The sequence below is a fragment of the Merops nubicus genome, unplaced genomic scaffold (assembly GCF_000691845.1).
Source record: "Merops nubicus isolate BGI_N331 unplaced genomic scaffold, ASM69184v1 scaffold1892, whole genome shotgun sequence".
Lineage (NCBI taxonomy): Eukaryota > Metazoa > Chordata > Aves > Coraciiformes > Meropidae > Merops > Merops nubicus.
In genome coordinates this window covers 91,662-106,183 of record NW_008594049.1, presented here as the reverse complement: position 1 = coordinate 106,183, position 14,522 = coordinate 91,662, and the positions used below count along the sequence as shown (strand labels likewise).

At 49.2% G+C, this 14,522-nt stretch overlaps 1 protein-coding gene across 1 annotated transcript; it reads right to left on the bottom strand.

The window, feature by feature from the left end:
* Positions 1 to 776: 776 nt before the first annotated feature.
* Positions 777 to 12,662, bottom strand: LOC103768448 (cytochrome P450 3A9-like). The gene is made up of 13 exons (XM_008935591.1): positions 12,592 to 12,662; positions 11,514 to 11,607; positions 10,361 to 10,413; positions 9,162 to 9,261; positions 8,637 to 8,750; positions 7,915 to 8,003; positions 7,179 to 7,327; positions 6,614 to 6,741; positions 6,202 to 6,286; positions 5,070 to 5,230; positions 4,625 to 4,851; positions 2,995 to 3,157; positions 777 to 872 (listed from the first exon to the last, which is right to left on the bottom strand). Exons 1-13 carry the CDS (start codon positions 12,660 to 12,662, stop codon positions 777 to 779), a joined length of 1,530 nt encoding a protein of 509 aa, XP_008933839.1.
* Positions 12,663 to 14,522: the final 1,860 nt, after the last annotated feature.

Below are 14,522 nucleotides of genomic sequence, written 5' to 3'. Positions count from 1 at the left end.
AGTGCAGGCAGTGCCTCTGCTGACAGTCCTTCCTATGGGAGGTGGCTGCACGTTTGCAGTTAAATAAGCAAACATGTGGGGCACTCCTCTCCCACTCTGAAAACCTTCAGCCATTAGGGGTAGCTGCTTGTTTCTGGGCTCCCCTTGCTAACTCATCTGTGTTCTGAAGCATGCAAAAGCCATCTAAAATCATAAGAAAATTTAAATAAATCAGCATTCAGAAAATTTGCTGCAGGTATTCACTCCTGCAAGGATATGATCATCTTAACACTTGTCGGGGTCACAGCACACAGCTGAGGAAATAGCCCTGGACAACTCTGCATTCCCAGGAGAATCAAACCAGAAGACTTACAGTCACCCAGCAGGAAGAGGAGCAATGGCAGCATTACTTAACTATGTGCAATTTGCTCTCCCTATCTTGATTTAAATTACACTGCCAGAAGAGACTGACAGTGTCTGGAATCAAATTGCTTAGAAAAGTGCCTCTTCAGAGGGAGAGAAAAAAAAAAAAGCTCAAATAACTTGAGTGCAATTGGTCTTGCAAAACACCTATTGTGATCAGGGACAGTGAGATCTGGGGGTAGTTTTCATTAGGATGATGCTCATGTAATGATGCTGGGTCAAAGCCTTAATGCCCTAGGTGTGAAATGGGGGTTTGCACCATTGTCATTTCTGCAGCACACGCAGGAATCTGGGTCTCCTCTCAAGAGTTAGAGAAGGCACCATCAACCAAAAGTCTCTCATCTGTCCCACTTCTCTTCTTCTGTCCACTTCCTTCACTTCTCCACACCACCACGGGCTCTGGAGACCACCTTCAGGACGATTGGCTTCTTTGGTTGCATGAAACCTTTTGTGTCCAGAACCAGTGGGATCTTGAGCAGGAGGAAAAAAAGACAAAATAGCCACGTAAGTTGGGAAAAAGGACAGTGGTGATACCAACAGGACTCCCACAGCCCACTACATCTCAGCCACCCTTTGTTTTCAGTGCATTTCCTAACTGACAGATGTATTTATAGCAGGACTATCACTGTGGCTCATGCCAAACAGCAACGAGCTGGGATTTACTAACCCTCAGCTCTTGAATAAACTGGTTGGTGAATTTTGCCTTTCCCATGGCATGGTATGAAGAGCTGCACTGATCAACAGGCTGCAAGTGGAGGGCAAAACAGCTGAAAGCCACCTGGGGAGCTGCAGCTGAGGAGGGGCACGCAGTGCCATTCTGTTTAATGCTGAAGTGTGTCAGTGCTAAGGGGAGCTAGATTGTAATGGGAGCTGGAGGAGCTATAAGCTCTCCAGGAAGAACGAAACTTAGATTGCTGCTCAGGCTGAGCATGAAAGAAAAAGCACCCGTGCACTGAAAAGCCACGGGCTGCCTGAGGGGGGGCTGGAAATCTCAATGAAAAGAACATTGAAAGCCAGTGTTGGAGGGAGTCCTCTTTCAAGGGAGGGTCGGGTGGTTTTACCAAGTCTGCTCCATCAGCTTGATGCCTCTCTCCTTCTCCCCAGCAGGACACGAGTGACACATCCCCAGCCTGAGAAGCTGCATTAAAACCCCCACATCCCAGAAAGCCTGGGTTCAGGAACTTTAAGCAATGTGGCTTGGAGCCCAATGCACCATCAGAGGAGGATGCAGCTTCCATATGAATATTCCAAAGGGATGTTCTGGCATGAATTTTCCCCTCCCACTCCCATCTGATATACGTGACATCTTCTGTAGAAAAAAGGGCTGAAATAGCCCCATAAACCTATGGGCACCAATAATACAATACATATTTAACTTGTCTCTTTTTAATTAAAGGCAGTTATAAAAAGAATCAATTTTATGGATTGCAGAGGACTAGAAAAATGTCATTAGACTTGGGGGAGGGTGGATAGGTCACTGCATTGTTAATGGACTATTACAGTCTTTCACCTCCAGGTTACTAGTTCAGTTGCAATCTGAATCTGCAGAGATTCCAGCTGAGCACTTGTGCCAAGTAATAATTTAATAAGGATTTTTCTGTTTCTTACAACAAATGTCCTTTGAATATACTTGCTGCCCCCACGGCTCTGATTTCCTAAGCTCAACTTGTGAACAAAATATATTAATGGCAATGCCTTCTGTGCCAGTCCATCCAGAAAGTTGGGTTGGTGATGGAAGCTAACACCAAACATGCTACCTGCCTCTGAGTCACAGGGCATTGCCATGTTCTCAGGAAGGTTTGCTTGACATATAATTTCCAACAGCTACTGGATTTATTTTCTGTCAAACTGCCCCATCTTGCAGGGCTGGACCCACCAGCACTCTATGTGGTGTTCACAGGGATCTCAGGGAAACTCAAAATCTGGTGGGATCCTGCATAGCCTCAAAGTGGGAGAGGGTCACCAAGTCAAATTTAGCTCATGTTGTGCTTACTTGAGAATTTTTACCCTTTAGAGACTGTCATAAGACACGAATGATGGTGTCTTGGGCTCAACCATGTTTGTGTTGCAAAGGGTAGCTCTGGAGGGGGCTGGGGGGATATTCCCTTTCTGCTCCCGGGAGCAGGGTCTTCCTAGGGTGAACCAAGGCAGACTGGCAGCTCAGCAGGGGGGAGGGAGCACCCTGCAACTTAGGTGCACTCAAAGAGGTAGAGGACTCCAGGGATTTCAGCCTGGCATATCCCACCACCATTAAATTTGCTTCTGTAGAGGGTTAAAAAAATATGTATCGGTATTTATGGTGAACCATTCACATTAACTGAGAAGATTCAAACACAGTTATTCCTATTTGCCTCTCTAATCCACAGTGAAATCTTCCTCCCCTTTCTCTGTGTGACGGAGTAAAGCCCAAGTCTGCAGAGAAGGGTCAGTGCTCCTGGAGCTAGCTGTGTCTGAACTCCTCGGGGAGCAGAGGCAGTTAAGGTGCAGGACAGACAGTTCCCTGCCTGTGCCAAGATGTAGGCAAAAGAAAACCTGCAGGACCATCTCCCTGGGACAAGGGCAGGCAATGAAACACATCCCCCAGCCCCTCACCGGTGTGTCTCTGCAGGTTCGGAAGGAGAAGTTTTGCAGCAGGACGACCACGGCCACCTTGACGATGAGGAGAGCAAACCTCATTCCTATGCAGTTCCTGGGGCCAGCCCCGAAGGGCAGGAAGGTGTAGGGGTCAATAGCCTCCTTATTCTCCTTGCTGAACCTGATTGCAACAACAGCAACAAAAAGAAGTCAAGAGCGAGCTACCGGTGCAGGATGTGTCAGCTCTCAGATCTGGAGTGAAGAAGGGCCTGGGAATGCAAAAGCTTTTTGTGTTTCTGTGCATATTAGAAGAACCCAGCTAAGCCCCTTTTTTCTGTCTCAGTAGACACCTTATGTTTCTGCTTTTATCCTGCTGCTTGGAGGTGCTTGTGTATCTCCAGGTGCATCGGGTGAACAGGGAATACCTGAAATATGCTAATGGCTTTCATAACTACTCTTTTCTCAGAACTCCCTCTCAGCTCAAAAACTGAACCCAGATTTCAAACCCTAAACCACACAGGTCTCCAGCTTCATGTCTTCCCTTTAGATCAAAGGACTGAGTGAACACAAAGATGTTCTCCCCGTGTGACTAAAGGCAGGGTTGCTTTTGAGACACACCAGCCATTCCTCTCCTCATCAAGAAAAACAGGGAGGCACAGTCAGCTTCACAGAGGAATTTGCCACGGAGCATTTTCAGCAATATTTCTTAGTGATCAGTTAGTTTTCATGTCAGAAAGCTTTTCATGCACGGTGCGTGGGGTCTAGGCACAAACCCCACCCCTGCTAAGTCAGCAGTGAAGTGTCTTGCTACCAAGACATCCCCCTGATGGACTCCCAGCAAGGCCAGTGATCCCTCAAGAGCTCCTGCCCAGCCACCCACGCCTGTTTTCTCACCCAAACAATGGAGCTACTGGAGTAACTGGTGTAACACGCCCATTGCCAGAGCACTCCCATTTGGGTGGTTCCTTCTTGGGTGGTCCATAGCTGACCTCAGTAGCACCCAGCTCCTGCCTCAACATCTGCCTGATGTTTTGATGACAGTTTTGGAACAGAACTGCTGCCACGTTCTGTCCCAAAGGTGAGCACCTCCCCACACCAGGGCTAGCTTCCAGGAGGCATTTCAACTCCTGCTGCAAGAGCACAGAGCTGGTCTTGGTTTCTCTGGGCCAGCTCTCAATGTCTTAGTGGCCACCTGGTGACTAGCTGGCCCAAAGTCTCCCACATAGCCTGAGGCTATTGTCTCCTTTCACAGGGTCTGACAGACTTCTAAGCAAGGACCGTTTCACAACCTGAGTTGAGAACTTAAGTTTTATTTCTTATCAGTCTTTGCCCTTCCCCTGCTGATTTGCACGGCATTGTGCCAGTCACCCAGTGGCTCTGGTTTTAATATCTGGCCATAAACCCCTCAGTGATACAGCTGCTGGAGCTGCTCTCACCAGTGCTCCCTTCAATGCAGTTAATTAAATTCCATGCACAGTTTATGGATGTAGATCATAAAACTCCCCTCACGGTAATGCTGGGACTAGATGTCAGACAATGATAAATGCCTAATTTAAATGTTATAATCATGCATTCCCCACTTTTGCTGCCATTGCCACTCCCGGGGCTGAGGTTGAGTGGGCAGCTCTTCCCCCAGCTCAGCCCTTACCTCTCGGGCCTGAACTCCTCTGGCTCTGGCCAGTAGCCCGGGTCACGATGCAGAACGTAGGCTGGGATCACGACCACCGTGCCCTTTGGGATGGTCACACCGTTGATCTCCACGGTCTTCTTGCAGACCCTCTCAATCCTGCCCCCCGCGGGGAAGAGCCGGAGGGACTCGCTCACCACCATGTCCAGGTACTCCATCTGGGTGATGGTGCTGTACGTGGGAGTGGCCTGGGGGGAGGAATCAGGATGGCAACGAACACAGAGGACTTGAACCCTCACCCCAGAAGCCTCCCAGCGCTTCCACTTGAGTCATCAAACACCAGAGGAGGGGAAATCTCAGGACCAGCACCTCCTCCACTCTGTGTTGTTTCCAAACTGAGCTTTGGTCCACGAGGCACAGGTGAGAACATCCTCAGCATCCCAACATCTCAGCAAACCTCCTTTACCTTGTTGGGCAGGTTTGCATCAATCTCGTCCTGGAGTCGCTGCTGCACATCAGGGTGGGTGGCTAGGTTGTAGGATATGTAGCTGAGGGTGGAGCTGGTGGTTTCATAACCAGCAAAGACAAAGATAAGAGCCTGGGCCAGGATCTCCTCATCACTTAATGCTGAAAAGAAGCATGAAAACACATACAAGAAACTGAAAACTACAGTGATTAGCCCTCAGGAATTGAGGTTCTCACATCAGTCTAGTTATCACTAGTCATAACTACTGAACAGTTGGTGAAGGAAACATCCAGCTAACCCTCTGGTACCACACAGGGGTCTGGCACTGTTGTACAGCCAGAAATCTGCTGTCAAGGTCAGCAATGTTATGTTGCTTCTTCAAGAGCAGCATCAGGGGATGTGCAGCCTGACCCTGATTCAGCATTTCTCTGCAATCTTCTGGGACCATACTCCTTTTCCAAAAAAAAAAAATAAAATAGAGGTACATGCCAGGAAAAGTTAGAGGTGAAGAGATGACCAGCAGCTCCTCTAAGCCGTGAGGTGATCCTTGCACTGCTGAGGGATCAGCAGCCCAGCAGCCCTGAGCGTGACGTGGCAGTGGCAACAAGGACAGCAGAGGATTTAGGGCTGGTGCTGCAGCAGTGTGCTGCCAGGGTGCAGCCTGCAGTGCAGGGTGTTGCACAAATGCCCTGTCTGGACACCTCAGAGAAGTTCACAAACATCTTGCCTTGATTTAAGTGGATGGACTTGGCTGAGACAATTTTTGTTTCTAAATCTATCAGTTTACCTAGGGTGAAGGACAGGGCTGAGCCCACAGATGAGCAAGGTACCTGCAGCATATGTGCTTTGTGTGCCTCATGAAACACAGCCAACATCACTGGCCTTCAGAGAAGATAAAATAGGGAATGGGAGTAAGGAGATACTCACTCTGTTTACTCTCTGTTGCACAAACAGACCTGAGGATTTATCCTGGGAAACATGACATAACAAACTATGGCTGACATGTCCTAAGCATCATCGTGGTCCCACTACTGAGACCTTGAATTTCCCATGAATCATGACTCCTACTTCCTTCCTTTAGGCACACGAGGAACTACCCCACTTTGCTGAGAGGACAGATCTCAGAAGGTACCTTTGTACGAGTCAGCCTCAGCAGACTTGGAGCTGTTGTGTGAGTTTTGAGAGTCAATCAGGAGCTGCAGGAAATCAACCCGGTCCTGAGGAGAAAGAGAGGCACATCAGAGAAGATGCTGGTGGGGAGGAGGCAAACCTTGCCCAGCAGAAGCTCCTTGCTGAGATCTGCTCCATTCACAGCCCCAGAGCAGGCTCATGGCTTCAGTGCACGCTGAGGTTCAGACCCTCTACCAACACAGATGCTTTCTCCACATAGAAGCCCAGGTGGGGCATGTTTCTGGCCCTCCCCAGGTTTGGTGAGCTGGTAGCTGTTATGGAGAGGAGGTGACACACCACAGCTTCTGAAGATGCCACCAGGTCGCTCCTGCACTCGGACAGTACAGTGCAAAGGGCACCTGGGCTGGACTCACCGTGCTGCTCTCCTTTTCTCTTTCCTTCTTCATCTTTATGAAGACACTCTTGAAGAACTCCATAACCTCGGAGGGTAACAGAGTCACATTCATCTTCTCCAGCACCGGGATAATAAAGGGGAACAACACTAGGAGGCAAAAGAACATCTTTTAGTTCAAAGGGGCCCAAGAAACGAAAAAGTGGCACAAAGCACAGAAAGGCATGGGGTGAATCTAACCATGGCTGGCATGCAACAGCCCTTGAGAATCTTCTCCATCCACCCCTCTATGGCCACAGTGCCACAGGAAGTGCATCCCTCTGTGACAGAGGAGCTCTCCATCGTGTCCCTACAGCCAGGGTCTCTGCTCGTGTGAGGGTGCTGCAAAGACCCACATGGGCTATAAAAATCCTGACTGCTTTCTGGGAGGAACTATTTTGACAGATCTGCTAGGGTGAATCTAATCCTGCAAAGTGCTGAGCATCTCCTCTATGGCAAAGACAAAGCTACGAAGGGAGCTACTGGGAAATACAGGTGCTCACCACTGCTGACATCAATTCAGGACTGTGAGATGAAGTCTGGCATACCTAAAAATACGAACACGGGGCTTAGGAAACTGAATTGGAGAAATTTCTTAATATTGGTGACAAAGGGATCACTGGGATTGCTCATGGAGTCAATATTCACACTGAAAGAAGTGCTGGTCACCACATCCATGCTGTAGGCTCCAAAAATGCTAGGTAGAAAAGAAGAGAGAGTGGATGGGATGAACTCAACCAGAGTAGTGAATAAGAGCTCATCCATCCTTGAGAGGAGGAGTCTCTTTTAATCAAGAACTCAATGCAGAGTCCTAACAGAGTAGGTCCAGGCCTAGTTTGGCCATAACCAAGATTATATTTTCCCAAGTCTCCTCGGTTGCATTCATCCCCCAGTTTTTCTCAGTGTCAGAAACGTGGGCTGTAGTTGGAAACCACCGAACTGCAGCCTAGGGTAACAAAGACTGTATTGTGATTTCCATCTGTAAAAGAGACTGTGAAAAGGACATCCAAAAATAACACATCTTAGAGGGCTTCTGGAATGAGCCCTACACCTTCCTCAAAATCCATCCCCAGTATAAGGAAACAGGGAACAGAGCAGTTACTGCATTGGAGCAGAGCAGAGCAAGCCCACCACTGAGGAAGGTACCATGACCATGACCACCATGGAGTTTGTCTCCACAGCTGACATGGGATCTCTGCTGCAGTGTGGGACAGGCTCTCCAAAACAGCCCCTTGCCCACACTAAATGCAAACCCTTTCCTGTCAGCCCCACACAGTTACTCACTCCTTCACGGCCACGAACTCATCATCAGCCACTTTCTTCTCAATGTTTTTCACTAATTTTTCACCGTAATGATTAATGGTGGGGAGCATCTGAAATGCAACCAAAGTGAAAGGCACTGTTGACTCACCTCCACCAAACAAGGCTGGGCAATGCTGCAGTGCTCTCTAGGGCTGCTCAAGGCTTTGGCTTGGGGAGGAAGAGGAAGGTACCACTTCCAAGCCTCAAATAGTACTTTCTCTCATCTTAATAGCCAGTCCACAGAGTTAATTTCACTATGACTGAGGAAGATTTTGAAGGTACCACTTCCAAGCCTCAAATAGTACTTTCATCTTAATAGCCAGTCCACAGAGCTAATTTCACTATGACTGAGCAAGATTCTCCTCCCAAAATCCACACGTAGCTCCCATTCCAGCTAAGCACCCACTCCAGCTGGGAGCAACCACAGCTCCTGGGCACGTGCAAAATGGGCAATGTACTTAAGCAAGAAGAAAATACAAGTCACAAGGCCAACAGCTTCAGCCTGCAATACCTTGTGTGCCACCATTTCATCCCCTGTACCCTTCCCCTGCCTCCCTCCCCACGTTGCTGGACTGCACCCAACAACACAGGCACTTCGGTCTTGAAGTTGGGGTGACTTCCCTGTCTGAGGGGAAGCTCTACTCAAAAATGGCCCCAGCCCTCCTCCAACTATTGCTGCAAAGTATCAGTGGCCCTTGCTTTACCTCCTTCAGCTTCCCGCTGGTGAAGGTTGGGGAGAGCACAGTACGGATCCTCTTCCACTGCTCATCTTCAGCCACGTTGAGGGCTGACTCCAGGAGCCCATTCAGACGGAAGTTCTGCACAGGGAGGTTACAGCAAAAGGGACATGGTTATACAGGGAGATGGGTGAAGGTTGCCAGCCCCCTTCCACAGGACAGAAATACATCAAAAGCCCACCACGGAGTGTTGACTTGGCCCTTAAAGTCATATCAGCTCCACCTCAACCAGCAAACAATAGAAACAGAACAGTGTAAGAGTCACAAATGACATCAGCCCTAGGGTACATCCAGGCTGATGTCCCAATGTTCCAGCCAGAGTGGGCTCTACACCTCCCTAGCAGACTTTTGATGGTACCACCAATAAACTGGGGCACAACAGAGAGCAACTACTTGCTGAAGGGCTCAGAGAGGGAGAGTAGGAACCAAGAAGAAATTCTTTCTTGCTGCATACCCTGTACTGGAGAGCAAAGCACAGGACTAGATACCTACCCGCCGATTGGTAAAAATGCTGTAGCACTCTTTCACCAGGATATTTTTGATGAGTACGGGGTCCAAAACAGCCATCACAGGCTGTCTGCCATCATAAATCCTAAGCCAAGAGAAAGCCACAGTCAGTCCATAGCTCACGGTCAGCTGGAGCAAAAGCAGCCTGCTTTGTCTGTGGCCAGAGCCATGGCACTGACCACTGGAGCCCAAAGGCTTTGGGCCACCTGGGTCCCCTCTGAGAAAACATCCAAAGGGCTGAGGCTGAAACTGGTTAGTATATAGGAAAGCAGAAGAAAGGGAAAGGAAGGGCCAAACACGGCCAGCACCAGCATTTCCAGCAGTCGTCTGTGGTATTAAATTGCTGCCAAAGCAGTGTAGGTTTAGATAAAAGGCAGCTTTTGCCACGACACTTGGGCTGTCTGAGCTCTGCTTCTCCAACTGGTAGCTGGAGTCAATAAATCCACACCGAAGAGCCTACCTGTGGGGTGCAGAGATTTCCCTGCCTGGCCTACGAGGCAATGAGAGGGGAAAAACTCATCTGTCTCCTCCATTTTCCAGTCAACAGAGGCAGAAAAACTTAAAAGCCACAGTGTGGGCTAAAGGGCAGGGAGCCTTGGGCCAGAGCTGAGGGAAGCTGCTGTCTTCAAGAGGCTTGAGAACATTTAATCTTTCAAAAACATGTGCTAGGTTTCATGAAGTCTCTTAGGATTTTTTTTTTTTTCTTGTGCAACGATTTTGCTTCAGTTTGAGAGGTTCTCAACAGAAGCAGGATAAGAGGCCCCTGCACAAAACCAGCACTGCACAGGGAGCAGGGAAGCAGGTTGAAAGGTAGCTCGTGCCCCAGCTCTGGGAGAAGCAGGGAGCAAGATGAAAAACACCGTGGCAGCCTGCAGCTTGCTTCCTGCTCAAGACAGACAGAGGAGCAGCTTCAAAGGCACGAGGCTCAGTTTGACATCAAGCAGTGGAGGTTATTTTCAAAGCTTCTGAAAACAAATGACCTCCCCCAAACTGGCTCCCATCATCCCAGCCCTGTACCATGCTGAAATCCCAGAGGAAGAGAAGCCTTGGAGAGGTAGCAGGAGATTTTCCCAGTGCTAATCCTGGGTTTCTCCAAGCTGCCACCGCTGGAATCACAGTGCTGAGAACATGGTGGAATTTCTCTTTTCACCCCAAACAGGCAGTTTTGTTCTACAGAAACTCACCCCCAGATTTTGCCATACTTTTCAAAGCACATCTGATCAAAATTCAGGACTCCCTGCAGAAGAAGAAAGGAGAAAGGAGCAGTTAGGCAGCAACGAGAGATCAAAGCAGGTCACAACTGGCAGCACGGCACAGCCCACAGCCCCAGGGGAGTGGCAGAGGCTGGGGGTGCATGGCAGCTCTTAGGAACCATATAGACACTTGGGGGATATTTGCACTGGAGGGAAAAAAGGGAGCAGAAATGGGAAAATTAAAAAAAAAAAAAAAAAAAAGCAGTACTTTCAACTTCCACTAGCCAACCTGAGCTAAAAATGTCACAAAGACAAGGCACAATGGGGTCCACCTTTTTAGTGCAAAGAGAGTTAGCAGGCAGAACTAGATCCCAGGGTGTCCTTTATCTTCAGCCCAACAAGTTAGAGCTGCTACTGCCTTGTCCTCGTGAGATCTTCCACTGCAGTCACTACACCAGAGCAATGATGGCTTTTTTTTTTGTTTTGCTTTGTTTCCATTCATGTTTTAACTGGTCTTACATGTGAGGGTGAAACTTATGGGACACGTAACACTCACCTTGCATCATCTAAGAGACCACGTGCAAGCTGTACACCCACCAAACACACCCAGCTAAACCACCTCTTTCACTGCAGCTGGAACCTTTTGCCTGCTTTTACAGTTGCCTGGGACCAGCTACTCTGCAGTTACTTGGTAAGGTTTGGTAACTTGCTAATATCTGGATTTTATTTAGAAGTCCATTTATCTGGCTTTAGTCAACAGCAAGAGGATGGATAGGGCTAATTCAGCCTCTTCATGAGCACGACACTAAGCCCAAAGAAACATGCAGTCCTCAGAAATGAGCAGTCTTAGGCATTTCTCCAGCATATTTTTGTTGTTTCTAACAGAACTTCAGCTGCAGGGAAGCAGGGAGAAATCCAGGGAGGAGCTAATAACTGAAGTTACAAAGTACTTGGAAAAACCAGCACACCTCATTCAGGTCAACCTGAATTTTTGTGATCTCTGTGTGTCCAAAGAGCTTCCTACCTGCAAGCAGCATTTCCAGCTGCCTGGATCAAAGGCAGAGGAAAGGGATGCACAAGGGGTGGGAAAACCCAACAAGTAAGATTCTGAGGCAGCTACAGAGCAGCAGCTACTGGTACTCACATGACGGTACCCCAGGAAGGTTCCCAAAAATGGCACAGGCTGTGGGCCAGGGATGCCCAGCTTCTTGAAGGTCCAGAAGGGCCATACCCCATAGCTGCCAAGGAAAGAGATCTCCAAGTGAGATGCATTTGTGCAATGAAAAGAGCATTCATTCTGAGCATGGTGAACAGCTTAAATCACTCATTCCTGACACTCAGAGAAAGCTAAAATCACAGACCAGCAGCAGCAGACCTGCTGAGGACACACTCTCCCTGCAATAAATGCAGTGTCACCTGGGGTGAAAGAGGCAATTTTACTATATGTGCTGAGGCAAGAGAGGGGCTGGAAGGAGCTGCAGCCCAGCCCAGCCCCACACGGTGCTCCTGGGCACCTCTGGTCTCCATCCAGGGGCCTCATTTACTGCCTCAGATTAGAAACCTGTGACTGCAGAGGGGTCTCAGAAGGATGAAGTTCTCAAGCTGAGACCTGTCCTTGTGTTTGTCTTTGCCAAGCCCTCCCGGGGCGCTCAGGTGGCAGAGCCACAGCAGCCCTGCAGCCGAGCAGGGACAGAAATTGCCACAGCCAAGTTCCATTTTTGCCTGTGTAGCTCACTACAGCTCCCCTGGGTGACAGAAGCGATTTTGCCAACGTAACCATTCAAACGGGGGCATCTGCTGGCACAAGCACACGGGTGGCAGACACAGACATCACCCCTGCCCAGCCTGCAGAGCCCCAGGACACCCTCTCCTCTCTGCAGCCTCCCAAAGCACGCTGTGGTTCAAACCAGGGAAGCTGCTTCTCCTTTTAGATCTGCTGACAAAAACAAACCAGAGAAACGAAACCCAGGAAGTTCCTTTTCATTGCCCTCCCCACCCAGACCAGCTTCCTCCTTCCCTTCCAGCTGGCACCGAGGGCACGGGGAGCCCCCCAGCCCCCCTTTACCAGCCCTTAGCTCTGCCAAGGTGGCACCCAGGGTGGGCTTCGGTCACTAATTCATGTTCTTGGGCACTTCAAAGCGAGGGTGACAGCCCCAGCCCCTGCCCAGCTGCAGGCACAGGGTTCTCCTCCCTGTCACCCAAGGGAAGCAGTCTCTACTTACAGGACCAGGAGGCTAAGGAAAACTAGGAGGAGCAGCCAAGTGACAAAAGAAAAGTTTGGCAATAGATCCATTGTGTCCCCCAGCCTGTCCTGAGATCATCCAAGCTCCTGCGCAGCCGCACTCCGTTGATGATGGTTTTTTTTCCCCTCTGACCTTTAGCTCACATGGTGGTGAAGGAGGAGTTGTCTTGTTTGCTCAGTTGCTCATACTTTAACCCTTGGATAGGCTCCTCCCTGCACTGAGGTAGCCATAAAACACCCAGCCCCACACATCCTGAGATAAGAAACTGCTAAAAGGACAGTTTTTACAAGAGGAAAAGATAGCAAAGGGCATCCACATCCTTCACCCCCTCCACCTGCTTCTGTAGTCCCCAGAAAGGGTCCTTTCCCTGGTGTGCAAAGCCTGGTGGCACACAGACCCAGGGTCACTTCATTTTGGTTCTGCAGAAACAGGCACTAGGCAATAAATTGCAAATCCAGCACCCCATTAGCTCAAGCAGCAGCAGTTTATATACAGTATAAATAACGAGCTGTATATGATTGGTTACATGTTTCCACATCCCAGGAATCTCTGTGCATATGCTCTATCAATTACCTAATTTATTATGCTATTACCTAATTCATTATACTGAGGTGGTCCTACATTTACATGTACCTTCTCCTCCTAGAGGTGGATCACTTTTACTGAGAGGTATAATTGGGAGGGCCAAGGAACCACTAATGTCCATGTCCACCCCTCAGCCCCCCAGGCTCCTGGGGGGTTTCTGGCTGTGCAAATACACCTTCCCTTCTGCCTCTCCCCACACCCATTTATCTTCTCCTTCTGCACCTCCTCTTTGGGGTCCAAGAGAGAAGGGGCTGCAGGAGACAGACCTGGTGGGACACACCTGCCCAGGGCTGAAGGAGCTCTGTTATCCTCAGTTATCCTCACTTATGTGGTCTCCCTCATCCCCATCACCTTGGGAAGGGACGTGAGTCTCCTCCCCTGTGCAATCCAGTGTGGTCCCCTTCCCCACATCCTCTTCTCCTCATATTTGCTGGGACAGAGTTATTTTTTTTCCTAATAGCTGTATTTTGGACTTAGTGTGAGAATATTGTTGGTGACACACTGCTGTTGTAGTTGTTGCTAAGTAGTGCTTGTCCTAAGTCAAGGATTTCTCAGTTTCCCATGCTCTGCCAGTAAGCTGGAGCACAAGAAACTGGGAGGGAGCATGGCCAGGACAGCTGACCTGGACTAGCCAGAGGGATATTCCATACCACGGAACATCATGCTGGGTATCTAAACTGGGGGGAGTTGGCTGGGAGGGGCTGAGTGCTGCTCAGAGCATCACTTTTCTTTCCTTGGGTTTTATTTCTCCCTTTTTTTGTTATACTCCTTTTCATTAAAAATATTATTATTATTGATATTGTTATTACTCAATTTTATTTCAATTATTAAACTGTTCTTATCTCAACCCATGACTTTTACTTTCTTTGGCTTCTCCTCCCCATCCCCCTGGGAGGAAGGAGTGAGCTGCTGCGTGGTGCTGAGCTGCTGGCTGGGTTTAAACCATGGCACCCCTGAGCCCACCAGCAGACCCCCATGGCAGAGGGGAGATGAGACCCAGCCAGGGACCCCGTGTGTTTTCTGCAAAGGCAATGGTTTCTACCTTTGGCCAAGCATTTCTTTCACCTCATAAAACACATGGTGTGGGTGCCAAGCTGCCGGTGGCTCCAGGGGTCAACTCCACACCCACGTGGAAGAGCCAAGAGGCAGCGCTGCTGTTTTGGGTAGGACAATGTCTCAGACATCTCCAGCTTTGCACAGCTGCCCTGTGCTCAAGGATTCACATAGCCTGTGGCTGACAGCCATCCATGCACTGGTTTATAGAGGTGTGTGCCTGAATCCTGCTTCCCCAGGCTGCCCTGAAGAGCTGAACCCCAGCAGCATGC

What these genes read in the sequence shown, in the direction of transcription:
- LOC103768448 (XM_008935591.1), bottom strand. Translation starts at nt 12,662, where the DNA reads ATGGATCTATTGCCAAACTTTTCTTTTGTCACTTGGCTGCTCCTCCTA. An exon ending in GAGAAAAGGAGAGCAGCACG is followed by an intron (nt 6,287 to 6,613) that starts GTGAGTCCAGCC and finishes CTTTCTCCTCAG; the next exon opens with GACCGGGTTGATTTCCTGCA. An exon ending in GAACCTGCAGAGACACACCG is followed by an intron (nt 873 to 2,994) that starts GTGAGGGGCTGG and finishes CTCCTGCTCAAG; the next exon opens with ATCCCACTGGTTCTGGACAC.